This window comes from Arvicanthis niloticus, chromosome 1 (genome assembly GCF_011762505.2).
Source record: "Arvicanthis niloticus isolate mArvNil1 chromosome 1, mArvNil1.pat.X, whole genome shotgun sequence".
Taxonomy (NCBI): Eukaryota; Metazoa; Chordata; class Mammalia; order Rodentia; family Muridae; genus Arvicanthis; species Arvicanthis niloticus.
Window position 1 is genome coordinate 81028354 of NC_047658.1, and position 16390 is coordinate 81044743.

General features: G+C 34.0%; 1 protein-coding gene across 9 annotated transcripts in view; it reads right to left on the reverse strand.

Annotated features, from left to right (window-relative positions):
- Btbd10 (BTB domain containing 10) overlaps window positions 1-16390 on the reverse strand; it is a 63426-nt gene that overhangs the window by 19568 nt on the left and 27468 nt on the right. For 4 of the 9 annotated variants that reach the window (XM_034515211.2, XM_034515239.2, XM_034515221.2 and 1 more), the window contains one exon: window positions 966-1162. In XM_034515211.2, the coding sequence (XP_034371102.1) occupies window positions 966-1162 (197 nt within the window). Of the gene's footprint in view, window positions 1-965; window positions 1163-3947; window positions 3969-3994; window positions 4061-12819; window positions 13174-16390 lie in introns of those variants that run through there. The other 5 variants (XM_076941112.1, XM_076941104.1, XM_076941139.1 and 2 more) reach the window with 3 other exon arrangements.

Sequence of the window (16390 nt, forward strand, 5' to 3'; positions counted from 1 at the left end):
GAAGCTACTATTAACTCTTTTTGTTACTTCTATCCATTTTTGCATATCAATGACCAAGTTAGATATTGTCAACTTCTCTGCCTAATAAGACCTAACTTAAATGACTCTGACTTACCTCAAATTATCAGATACTATCAAGTATAGTTAAGTCAATTTGGGAGTGGGACCTGCTGGGGATCGAAAGGGCCTTGAACATGCTTAACTAGTCCTCTACCAGCAAACTGTATATACCTGCAGTCTAAATATGTTCTCACATACACGAGTGGTAGAGTCTGAACCCAGGGCAAACGTGCATGATAAGCACAGATGATCATGGAAGAAGCTATAAACCAACCCTAAATCAAAGTTAGTTATTTATATCTTTCCTATGAGGAAGTTTAAAAAAAAACTTTAACAATTTCATGCTGCTTAGGCACATTTATGTACTTCACAGTGATACAGTGTGTTGTCCTGGACTAACAGTGCTCATGTATGAGTAAGAAGGAAGGAGAAGAACCAAGTTGCTAACAAAGTAAAATATATTTCTCTTTTGTCTATTTTTATTATTAAATTTGAAAACTTGTCAAAATCAGAACAAATAATCCCATAGTGGTTATTCTTTTACTTTGTTAGCATGATTAACCAAAGAACCCTAGCAATAATTTACCTTACTACTATTTTATAATAAGCCAATTATTAGATAAAAATTAACTTGAAGTTTTTCTCTTAAAAATCTGTATTATCAAAAATTCAAAAGCTTTTCATGTTACTTCTTTTATAAGACTGCTCCTAAATTTAAGATAAACCTCTATGCTTGATTTAATAAGCTGTCTTTTTAAGTATCAAGATTAGTTAAAATACAAATAACTGAATTATAACAATGAAGTAAACCTTACTCAAGTGTTATGCACAACTGAACATCATCACAATTGTAAAAAGGCTGCTGACTGCTGACAGGACTGGTAGGGTGGGAGGATCTTACATACCAGTATGATGCTGCCTTGTTGGTGAAGTCACATTTCGAATACAAGGAGTGAGCTGAGACTCTGCTCTCTCATGAGATGAATCTCGTGATCTGTCACTTGACCTCCGTCTATCTCTTGATCTCTCATGTCCCCCACTAGCACCGTGCAGACTCATTTTGGTGTGGTCAACTCCTCCCTTTGCAACACGTGAGGCAGTGCTGACAGGTTAGAAAAGAAAATTCATCATAAAAGCAGGATAAAAACAAGGATAGCAAAGTATTTTAAGTGAAAACATGCTTTAATATACAACTGATATTTTAAAGTACAAAAAGTAAATGTTACTTTTTGATTCTGAAATCTGATTTACCTTGAACCTTTACGTTTGACAAATTCCGGAGTATATGCTTAAAACATATTTAATGTTTTATAGATGAAAACATTAAAGCCACAAAAGGTTAACTGACTGTTTTGTCTTGTTTTATAGAGATGGACTCTTGCTACAGAGACCTACCCTCTCTTGCCACCCAGTACTGGTACTACAGGCATTCACTATCATATATGGCATTAACTGACTTCTAAGATACAAGTACGCTTAGTAACAGGAGTTATACAGGTATTTTAAATTTATTTGTAACAGGATCTTAGATGAAGAGAGCACCAAATTCTAAAACACTAAAAAAATAAAAAAAATAAATAAATAAAAACTGAGGTTTGGGCAAAATAACTGGTCTCCCTATCAAACAAGCCCCCAAGAAAACACTTAGAGAATTTTTATAAACTTATTATTACTATGTCGATTTCAACTTTTATTTTACTTTCTGATTGTAAAATATGAGAATTAAAAAAATTTCAGAAAATGTTACATAGACTAAATTCTACTGTGAGAGGCAACTGAGAATACTGTCCTTTAGCTAAAATAGTCTAGTAACAAAATTCACTCCCAGTATTATTAAATATGCACACTAGAGACAATGATGTGTTAAATGACAATAGAGTGCCAAATCTAGTATTAACATGTTTTTATCAGTTTAAATACCAATAAAAAGAAGCTCTCTTGAGCTTATCCATATAGCAATAATACATTAATAATACATACACTGAGAAATATAAATAACTTACTTCTAAATGTAAAATATATACATCACAAATATATAATTACTAATCGAGTGGTAAGACAACAAATATTTTAGAATCTCCAAAGATGAAGACAAAGCCACTAGATTAAAGTTAGAAGGCTGACTTAGGTTTACTGGATAAGAGCATTTACTGGCTGCCAAGCCTGACAACCTGAGACTGATCCTAGAAACTACATGGTGGAAAGAGAGAACCATGTCCTGCAAAGCTGTTCTCTCACCTATCCACATGTGAGCCCCACAAAAATAATAAATGGGTAGATAAATATAATTAAAAAATTTAGATTAGAGTTTGTCACAAGTACCTAAAAATATGTAAAATTTTAATAATGAAAATGGAAACAAACAATAAAAAATTAACAATGAGATTACAATCCAGGTAGGTATAGAAAAAGCAATGGTAATAACCAGAACCAGAGTCAAGACAATCTGAAAATGTAGCAATGTAGTAAGTATATGTGACAGTTTAAGAGTTTAAAAAATATTGTATAGCATAGTTTAGAAATAGAAGGTACTTTATGGTTTTACAGAAATAGAATCAGACTCAAACTCTCTTAATAGTTACATAATACTTTGAGTTACTTAATATCTGGAAACAGGTCTCCTATCTTAAGATGTAAGTTCTAAGATTCTATTTACTTTCTACAGTTGATGTTAAGAATAAATCAAGTATAATAAACAAAAGGGTTATCATAGCTGCTACAATGCACTTTTTAAATGTTAGTTGTTTAGTTATAACAGATGAGGAAAGAAAAGTTCAAACTTCTGTTAGTTATACAATACTAGCCAACACAGTAGTAACACTGTAAGCTAAGCCTTGCTTCATCTAATGTCCTCTTTATACTCTAGTGCTTTCGTTTTACCAAAATGACAATAGTTAAAATGCAATCTTACAATTCCAAAAGCTGATTTAAATTCTGTAGTGACTCAAGGTCATCTTTTTTGTTACTTTATTAACTATACTGCTTTTGTTATTTTTGTGGTTTGTTTTACTATGAAAATCAATCACCATCCTGTTATAACAGAGATTACAGGTACAGAAGATAAAGCAGATTTAGTTATTCCTAGAGAAATAAAGGCAGTCTGTTAGCCATTATCAGTCATGTGTTTTTCATACGCCTTATGAAGAAAAGAATTTTCCACTCTCATGTTCCTTCTAGAAAGGGAGGGGGCAGTTATATTCTTAGAACATAATCATTTTCTTCAAATAGAACCAAGAGATTCTACTACTGGAATAGGAATACCAGAATTTCTGGCTGATTTCTGAAGTAAAAAAAGGAGTGCTTATTAATAGAAGGATCATATATGGGGGCAGCAGAACCCTCTATTATTCTCACTGCTAAGTTTTAATCATTTTGAACCACAAGAAAGCAAATTTCCTAAATGTGACCTAGTAATTTAATAGACTGTCCAATCACAACTATGGCTAAAGACAAAGGCTAAATGTTCAGTTTGAATAAGGGTTAGGCAGAATAATTAATTGAAAAAGTATTTTTATAAGACATTTTAGCTGGGGGGGGGGGCGCAGAGAGACAGAGAGAGAGACAGAGAGACAGAGAGACAGAGAGACAAAGACTATTAAGTGTTCTACTGAATATTGCCTTCATTTCTAAACTGATTAGATTTTAAATAAATGTAAATACTGTCATCACATAGAACCATTTTTTTTTCTTTATAAGCCAAAAAGGATGTATGCTGAATCAGCCTTCAAAAATCTAAATGTTACAGAAGACAAATTACATTCTCCCCTATTTGATTAAATAATTTTAGATCAGGAAACACTCTAAAGATAGAGCAGCATGTGTAAGGTAAAGAACAAGAACAAGCAAGTTCAAGCTCTGCTCCAGGTTGTATCTAAAAGAATGTGCACCTTGTGAACTGATATAGGTGACAAAGAAAGTAGCTCATTCCCAGTACCTGCCTCTGGCCAGAGCAGTGGCAGAACTGCAGTTATTCTCCTGTCCAAAAAGCTCCACCAAAAGCCTGTAAGAAGCAACATAAACAGAGCTTGAATATAGTGTGGATCAAATCCAAATATGACCTCTTGGATGGGATCCATAAAGGAAAACGAAAAGAGAAAATATGGAAGAAAAATGTCTAGCCTTCTCTCAAATTTGATGAAAATTACAAAGCCACAAACGTAATATACACAGTAAGTTGCCCATACACTTTAAAGTAAAATGCAACAATAAATAGGTTCCTACTGGTCTAGAACAAAACTATCTTTCAAAAACAGAATGAGAATACTAACATTTTAAGACAAAACTGCAAATTTATTATGAGTATACCTATTTAAAAGACAAAAGAAAGTAATTCTCCTGGGAAAAAAAGCTAAGTAACAATGTAGATCTATTCAAGGAACGAGAGACTCTGAAACGAGTAACTGTATTGGAAAAATATTTTTCTTACTGTTTTAATCTTCTTAAAAGATTAATGTGAACAATAATTCTAACAATATGGCACACGGTTTATAACATACATATGAGTACAACAGAACAAAATTGGGATGGAAAAATTAATAGCACACTGTTGTGAGACTTTTGTAATACATAAGCAGTGGGAAATTGCTGGAAGGCAGATTAAAGATAGTATACTGTAAATGTTAAAGCAGCTATTCATACAATAAAGACTTTTAGTTAAAATGTTACAAACTAAAGTAAAACAACCCCCCACACACACACACACACACTCACATACACACACAATTAGTTTTGGTAGAACAGCAGCTCAGGGGATAAACATATTTTGCTGTAGAGTATGTGAACCGAAGTTGAGATCCCCAGCACACTTGTAAAAGGCAAGTTCAGCGGTGTGTCTGCAACCACAAGGGTTGGAAGTGGGGTAGATCTCAAAGTTCCTTGGATGATCAGGTTCGGTAAAGAGATCCTTTTTCAAAAAACAAGGAAAAGGGTGATAGGGTAAACAGTGACCATCAATCTCTTGCTTCTACATATCCATGTGTGCAAGCACATACACAATTAGTTGTGGCAAACATACATATACTAGCTAATCCAAAAGGTGACAAAAAACAATGAGAAGATGGAAGAAAAAAGAATAGAAAATATTAAGGTAACAGACTTATTCATATACAAATTACCTAAGCTTCTTACATGTAAATAAATGATCTACACCATAAAAGACAGAGATTATTTGATAGGATGCAAAGCCAAACTTAACTATACTGTCTACAAGAAACACACTTTAAATATGAAGGTACAGAGACTCAATATAACAGAATGAAGAAAGGCACTGTGCTAGCATCAGTTCAATGACAGACAACAGTGGTCATTGTAACAGTGAAGCAGAGCTCAAAAAGGAAGTTTTTTCATGAGGAAATGTATGTTCATTAAGAACATACCACAATTCAAATGTTTTTCTGCTTCATAATCAGACTCAAATTATACAAAGCAAAAACTGATGAGAAAAAGCTAACCCCACAATTACAAAAGGTTTTTTTTTTAACACCCTTATATTATTTTTATATTTACCTACTTGATTGCTTAGATAATATGGTACTAAGGACTAAACTCAGAGCCCCACGTATAAGTGCACACTTCACCTCTGAGCTATACTCTCAGCCTTACTGCAATATTTAGTAGAGGAAGCAGACAGTATTATTAAAATCTCTAATTGATTTCTATCAGCTGATTTGATCTGACATAGAACACCTCACAGAACAGCAGCAGGAAAATCATCCTTTTTATGTGGACACAAACATTTACAATGACAAACCATATTCTAGGCAATAAGGCAAATCTCAATAAACTTAAAAGAAGTTAATCATATAAAGTATTTTTTTATTACAACAGAATTAAATTAAAATTCAAAACATCTGGAAAATAAGGATTCAGAAATTAAATAAACACCTTTATCTAAAAGAATAAAAAGAGAAATTTTGAAATTCAAAACATAATAAAACTAAAACTCACCTGACATGTCACAACGCTATGCTATGGCATGACAGTGTAGTAGCACTTAGGGGCCCAACTGCAGCACTGACTCCCTATAATAATGAGCCCTCTAATAAAGAGCAGACTGAAAATTAATTAGAAAACAGAAGGCTAACCAAGAAAATGAATGAAGCAAAAGCTTAGAAGATCAGTAAAGTTGAGAAACGTCTACCCTAGTCACATGGGAAAAGACTGAAAGAGTCAAATGGCTACTGTCAGAAATGGTGTGTTCAAAGTCTACTGAAATTCAAAAAATAAGAAAGTAATAATTAAAAAAAAAACCTTCACTCCAAAAAATTCAACAACTTGGGAAAATTACAAATTCAAACCTGCCACAGCTTACTCAAGAATGCAGACACATTGAACAGCTAGCTCTGTGTGTATTAAGAAAATTTGAATTTATAATTTAAAACATTCCAAAAAAAAAAAAAAAAAAAAAAAAAAAAACCTCCAGTTCCAGATGGCTGGCTCCATGATGAATACTTCAAACAGAAATAATACCAACTTTATGCAACTTTCCCATAAAACTGAAAAAGCAGAACTTCCTAACTTATTCATGAGGTCAGAATTATTCCAACAAGACCAAAAAGTATCTCAAGAAACTGTAAACCTTACAACAGATAAATATTCGAAATGTTTTTGATAATTACAGTAATATGATGTGAAGATATAATAATACCACTACTTAAATGCAATTTGTCTAAAAACACAGGGCTGGTGCTGATCATACTGTGAACCTTGAAATTGTGTTGTTTACTGGAAAAACCTGTTTCTAGTGGTGTGGCTCAGCATTAGCACAAACCTTTAATCCCTCCGGCTGGAATACAGATATGTCCTTAGTACATACCTTTAATCCCAAACAATGAAGGCAAAATTAATTTGTAGAAGGAAACACCTGTGTTTGAAAATGATGTCTGAGTGGCAGATAAAGTGACGAATCAGAAAAAGATTTGGCCGAATAGGATATGCTCAACTCTGATGAGAAGAGAGTTCAAAAGCAGTAAAAGGGAAGAAGTGTATTTTATCAATGGCACTGAAATAGATAAGCAATAGATATTTCACTTCTAGAACTGGAAAGAACAGGATTCTGGTCTAGACAGCAGTAAACTCAAAATAGACCAAAGACATAAACCTAAAACTATAAAACTTTTAGAAACAAAAAGAAAAATTTGTATCTGAGTGAAGTGGTCATTGACCACATAATTAAAAAATGTTCTACAAAAATCACCATTAAAGAAAAACAAAAACCACTGAGAAAATAATTCTGAGTTCTCAAGGTCATGAATTAAACTCTTAAAATGATAACAAAACTATCTACAGATAAAATGAAATATATGAAATAATATTAAACATTATCAATTATTAAAAAATACAAATTAAAATGACAATGGATCTCAGGTCGGCTAGACAAAAAACTGACCACAGGCCAGCAAAGTGACTCAGCATATAGAAACATTGCATATAGACCTGCTGATCTGAATTTGACTCAAGGATCCCACAAGGTGGTACCAGAGAAACAACTTGAGTTGTCCTCTGACCTCTACATGTATACATAAAATAAATACATACCAAGTACTGATGAGACATGTATATGAAATACAACTCACATCTGTGGAAGGACTGGTGTGGTATAACTACTTTGGAAACTCTTCTGGAAGACAACTTGTTTTTGAGAAATAAAACATACACTGGTCATATAGCCCAGATACTTCATTTAATTTTATTTTACTTCTGAAAAGAGATGAAAACATATATCTATAAAACTTAACCTATATATACACAAATGTTCTTCTAAGTTTTATTTGTAACCACTCAAAATTGAAAACTACCTGGATGTCCATGGACAGGTGGCTAAACTATTGTAATATATTCCTACAGCTGACAAAATTCAATAAAATATGAATATTTTTCACAAGTTATACAAATCATAACAAGAATAAATCTCAAAATAACTATGCCTAGTTAAAAAAAGGCAGACATAACGAAATGTAAAATTCTAGGAAATACAGCAACTGAAAGACAAAAGGGAACTTTGGAAATTTTTGTATGTGAAATATATGCCAATATACTCATGGTGGTCGAGGTTTTATGAGTACATAAAGTATCTACACTTATCAAACTGTACACCAAAGCTGGCCTTTTGGCCACAGAACCTGCTTGAGACTTCTATACCATGAGCCATGTTCATTATGCGTACATACATAATCGCAATCAAGTTTTCCTCATGGTTTTCTCATTGGTCAACACTAAAGCTTTTCCCACCCATCTACACAGACTCTTGCATACAGCTATATATAGTTCATGGTCTCAGAAACCAAAAGCATTTATCTCAACAATGAGATTATAAATAGCTACTGTATCAACTGATGACCACCTACAGAGCTCACAAACTACCACTATCCAATAAAGCTATGACAAACACCCAAATCAGATTCCTCAATCATGAATCCTTCCAGATTGTTTTTTAACATTAACTTCTACCACCCTCTAGCTATGTAAATAAACCCACTTAACATAAAGTCAAACTACCTGACTGCATTTAATTTTTTATAACTTTAACTTATAATCCTACTTATTTCTTTATGTAATACTAGTTTATCACTTAATTTCAAAGTCGTGCAGTAAAGTTTTTAAAACTGTTTAAATCTGGGGCTGAGGATATATCCTACTGGTAGAGTGCTTACACAGAATTTATGAGGTCCAAGGCTCAATCCCTAGATCTGGAGCATGGGGTGGGTTTAAAGATCTTACTAATATGATCACACTTAAAAAGCAAGGCTCTATTACATCAAACCTAATCAATGCCGACATAGGGTGAATTTATGCACATAACTTGCAAATTCATCTAAATATGCTAATGAATTCAAGTTTACATGGAAGACAGGTTCCTAAAGACTGAATAGGAATTTAAGGGCTCAGTTTTGTACGACTTATTATAGAAAGTATTTAATTGGAGCTCAGCCTATCAAAGGATTAGAATCTGTGACTATCATGGTGGGAAAGAAGGCAGCCAGCAGGCATTCATGGTGCTGAAGCAGTATATGATGCTTATAACTGATGCACAAGCACCAGGCATGCAGACAGGCAGGCAGAGGGGTTGGGAGGGATGGGAGGAGAGAAAGAAAGGGAAGGAGGGACTGACAAGATAAGGGGAGGGGGAAAGAGAGAATATCTGGAATGAGAAAACTACCAGGAATGGCATAGGCTTTTGAAACCTCAAGGCCCACACCCAGTGACACACTTCCTCCAATCATACTTTCTAATCTTTCCCAGCTCTACCAACTGTGGACCAAGCATTTAAATACATGAGTCTATGAGGGCCATTCCCATTCAAACCATTTTAAAAAAATTAAAATCACAACTTTTAAAAGATTACAGCAGAACTGAAAGAAAATATCTGGAACATCCTCAAAAAAGAAAAAAATAAGTGAAAAGAAAATCAGATATTAAAGAAGTCAGTATTCATGCCATGTCCAGGTTCCTAAGAAAAGAGGGGAATAAACTAAGACAACAAAACTTTAGAAGCCACTGGCATAGTAACATTCATATGGGAAAATTGTTTTTTAGGGTTTTTTTTTGTTTGTTTGTTTTTTGAGACAGGGTTTCTCTGTGTAGTCCTGGCTGTCCTGGAACTCACTCTGTAGACCAGGCTGGCCTCAAACTCAGAAATCCGCCTGCCTCTGCCTCCCAAGTGCTGGGATAAAAGGCGTGCGCCGCCACTGCCCGGCGGGAAAACTGTTAACACACAAACTTTCTACAGTGTGACTGGTGTTCATTTATAGATAATGACCTTATATAGCAGAGAGACTTAGCACAAATACACATGACAGCAGTAATTGTTAGTTTGAGGAGTTATCTTACTTATTTTGAATACTTCTGTGTTAGTTTCTATTGCTATAAAAACACCATGATTAAAGCAAGGAGAGAAGAGCTTATTTGGCTTATACATTCTGATCACAGTTCATCACTAAGGAAAGTCAGGGCAGGAACTCAAAGCAAAACCAAAGCAGAAGCCAGAAAGGAATGCTGCTTACTAGCTGGTTTGCTCAGCGTGCCTTCTCTGTGCAACCACAACCAATGTTGCCTATGTGAACTCAGTCTTCCCACATCAATTACTAATCAAGAAAATGCCCTCAGAGACTTGCCTACTAGCCAACCTAATGAAGGCAAGTTCTCAATTGACAACTATAGCCTGTGTCAAACTGACAAAAACAATCATACTCTGGTAAATCTTAGTAAGTCTGTGAATTGTAGCTAAAATTTCAGGATATATATAATAATCTAATCACTTCACTAGTTATCTGAAATCAGAGTTAATTAAGTCCTAGGTCTAATATATGATGCAAAGCTCAATTTCAGAGTTCATGTTGCTAGCCTCAAGTAAGTCTAACTCAAACGAAGCTTAACTTCTTTACCAAATTACTATTCTCCAAATATACAAAAGTAGTTATTATGAGTCCTTAATAACTGAGACTGGTGTGGGAGGAGGGGTATGGGGATGTCACAGGCCACACTGCATTGTTGTTTTGTGTCAAGTGTACTGACACTTTTTTATGCACGATGTTAAAACCACACAGAGGTATTTAACAGACCTTACATAGACTCTTGGAATTCTTTCACATTTAGTTCTCTTATCTACCTTACATTCAAGGGTATCTTAAACAAAACAAAAAAGTTCAAATATATTCCAAGGGCACAAATTATACTAAGTACATAAGAGAAAATTTAAAGTTGGTCTACTTTTTAAAAACTCATTTCACATTTTCATCTGGTCTTCTTAAGTTAGTAATATATTATCCTTCTCATATCCGTTCCAAACGTTGTGCCTGCAAAATTAGGCCCAGAAACTTTTAGCAGTTCTTATGGTCTTATAAATTTTCAAAGAACACAAGAATTACCAATAATTAAAGATTTTGATTGAATGCAGCTCTTCATGTACCTTTAAGTCTCCGTATACTGGTTTCTATGTCCTTAATAATGCCTGTTTAATTGTTATTGGTGTTTTCAGTGGTCTGTTCTTCCTCTCTAAGAAGCTTCCAGGACAGAGCTAAGGTCTCTCCTTCATTGTTATACTATTACTACACTTCCCTAAACTAACTTCTTTCTTTAAATGTTACAGAAGAAGCCCTTCTGAACAGTGTTCCTATTTTCTAATGTCTCAACTCATTTGAACCCCAATTTTTCTAGTTTTTATTAAGAACCTTAAAAAAATACTTTACAGCTATTTGCTTCATTTAAAATACTATGTACAGCTTTAATAAGCTCAAGGTGAAATCAGACCAAGGATCCTTTTACTGTCAGAAAATAAAAATTACATTTTAATTTAACTCCTTAAGACAGTCCTCTTTTTTGAAGAAATTTATAGTATGAAACCATGTTAATCATTTCTATGGCCAAGTTCCAGAACAGCTACAATTGATTAAATGACAAAGTATATATAAAATACTGTGTAACCCACTATGCTATAGAAGACCATCACAGAATGCCGTAATTTTAGAATGTATCTTATATAACAGAACATATAACAACAACTATGGGAGTCATTTTAAGTGTACATGTGATATGTGTGTATGTATATATATATTTGCATATATGTGTGTATATAGTCATATTTGGCTAAATATGAAATGCCTAAAACATTTTCTTTTAGGAAAATAATATTTCATCTATATACTTTTCTGTGCTTACCAAATTTATGTAATGAATATGTATCACATTCATAATAGGACAAGCAGTATTATCAGAAAAGAACCAGCAGAACCTAAGAAAAGTATTCTACAAAGTATAAGGTAAGAAGATTAACCTTGAAGTTGTCCTTTTATAATTTTATTATAGTAACAAGCTTATAATTTCTAGGTCCCAAGACCCCTAATATCAGATTATAATATCTGATATATATATGTATATATAATCAATAATATATGTAATATATTCACACACATATATATATATAGTTAGACAGACATATATATATATATATAATTGAACAATCATTCATATTTTTAGGTACTAGACAGGAAAATAAGGAATGTTGAAATAAGAAAAGGATGTTACAACTATTTATATTAAAATAATTTTAATAGTCTGAATATATCAAAAGTCCCTACAAAATAATTGATAATAAAGGCAGAGTAAAATTTATTAACATTTAAAATTTCCAAATCAAGTAAACACTGTCACCAATAAAGAATGTCATAGCAAGAGCACTTATCCTGGTTTACAAATTTTTTATCTAGGTTAACATTAAATTACACTAACCCAAAAATCGTGCCTGGCAATCTCTCTCAGTAGCAGCATTTAGTTTTTCTACTCACATCCTGTAGACTAGATAGTCACTTACCCAGCCAGGGCTTCCCTCATTCAAACAAATTCAGTCTTGTAAAAAATTACTACATATTTGCAGTTTCATTCATCTTTAATTCATTCCAAAGCAAAATCTCCTTAATTCCAGCTTTAATTATTCCATTTTTTCTATTTTGAATTTTATTTTCAATGTATAAAATTGCTTCAAAATTTATTTCCTTAGGCAAGTTTTGCATTCATAAAATATAATACTAAATATAATGCATTCTCAAGTTACAAGAAATAACAAAGCACCAAACCCATGAAAACAATACTAACATACTCCATTTATTTTAAATGTGCCATTAAACTGAAATCAGAAATACGATCTTTTATATTTAGAAATGTAAATGACTATTATAAAACAAAGGCCAGCATTTCTCTCTCTAGCTCTCTCATTCTTGTATATACTTATAACCCAGAGATAGCATGTAAAAAATGAATACACACCTTCCTTTAGTATATGCCAGGGTAGACACACAAAAACAAGAAAAAAATTTTGAAATCAGAGTGTAAAGGGACTCTGCTTTTTCAAACAATGCAGCACTGAAAGCCAGGTCAGCATCCTTGGGCATTACTAGGAAACTTTAGTTCATCTGGTTTTTCCATCATCCTCAAGATTCTTCTGAACAGTCAGAAAATCTTCCAGTCTCCTCCCACCTCACCTGTCCAGACTTCCTTTAGCTTTCCTCTTTCTACTGTGTAATCCTGCTGTTGCAGATATTTAAGCTTTAAATGTTCAGAGATTCAACCCCCTCTAAATATTAATTCAGCTCATTTTCTCACAGACACTGACTCAGCCGTGTGGGTTGTGCAGCACTGACGTTTCTAACCAAACAGGATCGTGTGAGCTGTGATCATCCCACTTCTCCATTCCTGAACAGTGATTGGGTATTGTAATTGATAGGCAGGTGGAGGAAAACGCAGGAGATGAGGGCTTAGAGATATGTAGACATGTTGCCAAATGCCATCTGTAAAGCTAATTCCAGCTCTGACAGCTTGCCAGGTTTTAGGATCTAGGATGCAGATAACTCCACTCCTTCCTTCAGTATCAGTGTATCCCTTGTAGAAGTAAGCTCCTTTAAACCACAAGGAAAATACCTGCAACCTAAGAATCCACCCAACTATTCTTTTAAGAACCAAACTTTCCTATTCTAAATTGCTGCTGGAACTATTAAAGGGAAACTGGAAAGCATGCTTTCCATGTAGTATCCAAAAAAAAAAAAAAAAAAAAAAAATGAGCATGTGTGCTTCTGGGTAGAAATGAAACCTTGCGGCAAAGTCTGATATTGGATGCATGTATGCATTTATCTTTAGAAACCTAAGCAGACTGCAGACAGCAGTTTTTACATAGTCATACTGTATTAAATCCAAGAGTTTTTAGTGTGTCTTTTAGTCAGACATTTTAACATTATACAAAAGAGGTGTTAAGGTTCTTTTTTAGAATAGTAAAAGATCTCTAATTTGTAATTTAAAAAAAGCTGTCATATTTTGGGCTGAGTATATTTCAACTGAAATCACTGTTAACAACTTCAGCAAGCTAGGAAGTTCCTCTACGTATACGTATGTGACATAGAAGCAAAGCTCAATGAATTTAACCTAACTTATTTGTTCACAAAATATAGGTCCATCATAGCATATCTGAATTTAAAAAAAAAAAAAAAAGGAGAGGAAATTGTATTTATGCACACAATAATACCTGGTGAAGAAAAAGCCATGGATTTGAAGGAGTCTGGGTAGAGAGATGTGGGAGAGTTTGAAAGGAGGAAATGGAAGGGAGAAAAGTTTTAATTAAATTATAAACTCAAAAATAAACAAAAAATTGTATTACCTAAAAATCAGGATTACTACACCAAGCCCTTGACTATCAACAAAAGTCAGTACACTTAAGAGAGTAACAGCATCGCTTTTATAAATCCACACTTATTTGATTATAGCCAAAGAAGGCAGAGGGACATTAAAAGAATAAGGCTATTTAAAAATATACATAAAATATAGCACATTTAACAGGACAATATTTACATTGCCTACTATATTGAGGAAGACTATGCTCACTTATTTACTATTAATAGATTGCCAGTCTTGCTTGAGGCAACAACATACCTAAATTAAAACTGTATTTCTTTATTCTCAGTCTCCCAGTTCTAGAGACAGGCATATCATTTATAAGCAGATGCCTGTTGGAAATTTGCAAAAATATTGATTTTTCTCATTCCCTTTTGCCTAGAAGGTGAAGAAGGGCTAGAGCTACACATCCAACTTGTGACTATGAGGAAAGTCAAACCAATCAGAGGACTCCAACCTTGACATTCTTAAGCAACTAAGATGCACTAGCTATCTCTTAACCTCTGGATTTAAATACCAAAAACCCCAAACCTAAACAAAAACCCAACTTAAAAGACAGGGGCTTGGGATGGAGAGATGCTTAGCGGTCAAGAGCACTGACTGCTTTTCTAGAGGTCCTGAGTTCAATTCCCAGCAACCGCATGGTGGCTCACAACGATCTGTAATGGGGTCCAATGCCCTCTTCTGGTGTGTCTAAAGAGAGCAACAGTGTACTCATATACATACAACAAATAAAATCATTAGGAAAAAAAAAAAAAAAAAGACAGGGACTTTTACTCAAATACCAAATACTAAAGAGTGAAAGGGGGTGAAGTGTGGAGGGGGGGCGAGTGAATAGGTAGAGACAGAGTTTCAAAATATCAGCCATAAATTAGTAACCAGTTTGGGTGATAGGAAATACCTGGCCTCTCTGTAATGATAAATTATTAAAATTTTAAAAAGAAAATTAATGAGAGTCACGTCTATAAATTAGAGCTTTGTGATTACCTGCTGGATAGTCTTGGCCAAGACTTTTAAACTCGGTTTTTTAAATCTATCTAATGGAAACAGTAGTACTATTCAAAGCTGCTTCCTCAGATCCAGAACAGGTAATCTCCTGAAGGTCTGACTAGACACACCCCTTATTCACTCTAATGCTTTAAGCGCCTCAGGACTAGTCATCTTATTTCCCACTAACTCAAGCGGACAATGACCCCTCCTCTGAACTTCATTTTACAAGTTAAGGTCATGATTTATGTGTCCTACAATTTTCTAATTAGTCTATATATAGATATTCAAGTGTTCTATAATAGTGCCCACAACATCCTAACATACTTTGAATATCTTCCTGAAATGAAGGCAGGTTTTTTGTTTTGTTTTGACAATCATACAATTCTTTCTTTAAAGTATCTTAAGTGAAATTCCTAAAAACACGGGACAAGAAACTTCTAAAAGTAAGTTGTTCTTACTTAGGCATATCTTACAGAAATGGGGCTTAATATAAATCCACTCAAAAGGCTTCCTGGCCTTGTCCTTAACATTTAAAAATATTATTTATGTATATGCATGTATGTCTGCATAAGTCTATGTACACCATGTGCATGCACATGCAGGTGCCCTCAGAAGCCAGAGGACAGGCGATACCCTGGGACTGGAGTTGAAAGCAACTACGAGCTGCCAGATGTAGGTGCTAAGAACTGAACCCAGGCAGGTCCTCTCTCTTGAGCCCCAATTAACATTTTGTTGTTGTTTTGAGACAGGTTCTTACACAGCCCCAGTTAACCTTGATCTTCTGATCCTCTTAACTTTACCATCCAAATGCCAGGATTAGAGCACACACTACCACATCCAGCCTAAAAGAAAGTTAAACTAATTTCTTTTTCTTCCTCCTCCCCCTCTTCCCGTACCACCACAAAGCAGGGCCTCAGTTTATAGCTCTGGATGGCCTTGAACTCAAGAGAGATCTGCCTGTTTCTGACTCCTGGGTGCTGCCACTACACTGCCCTGCTTACCCCAAAATAACATTAAAAAGTTGCTAATGAAAAACATAGTAGCAAAGTACTTTTTTTTAGCATATACAAAGCCTTGTGCTCAATTTCCAGCACCACAAAAAATTAGAGATATTAAGGATATAGAAATAAAAAAGATTTCTGAAATGAAAACATCACTACTATAAAACTTACCAATGAATGCATAA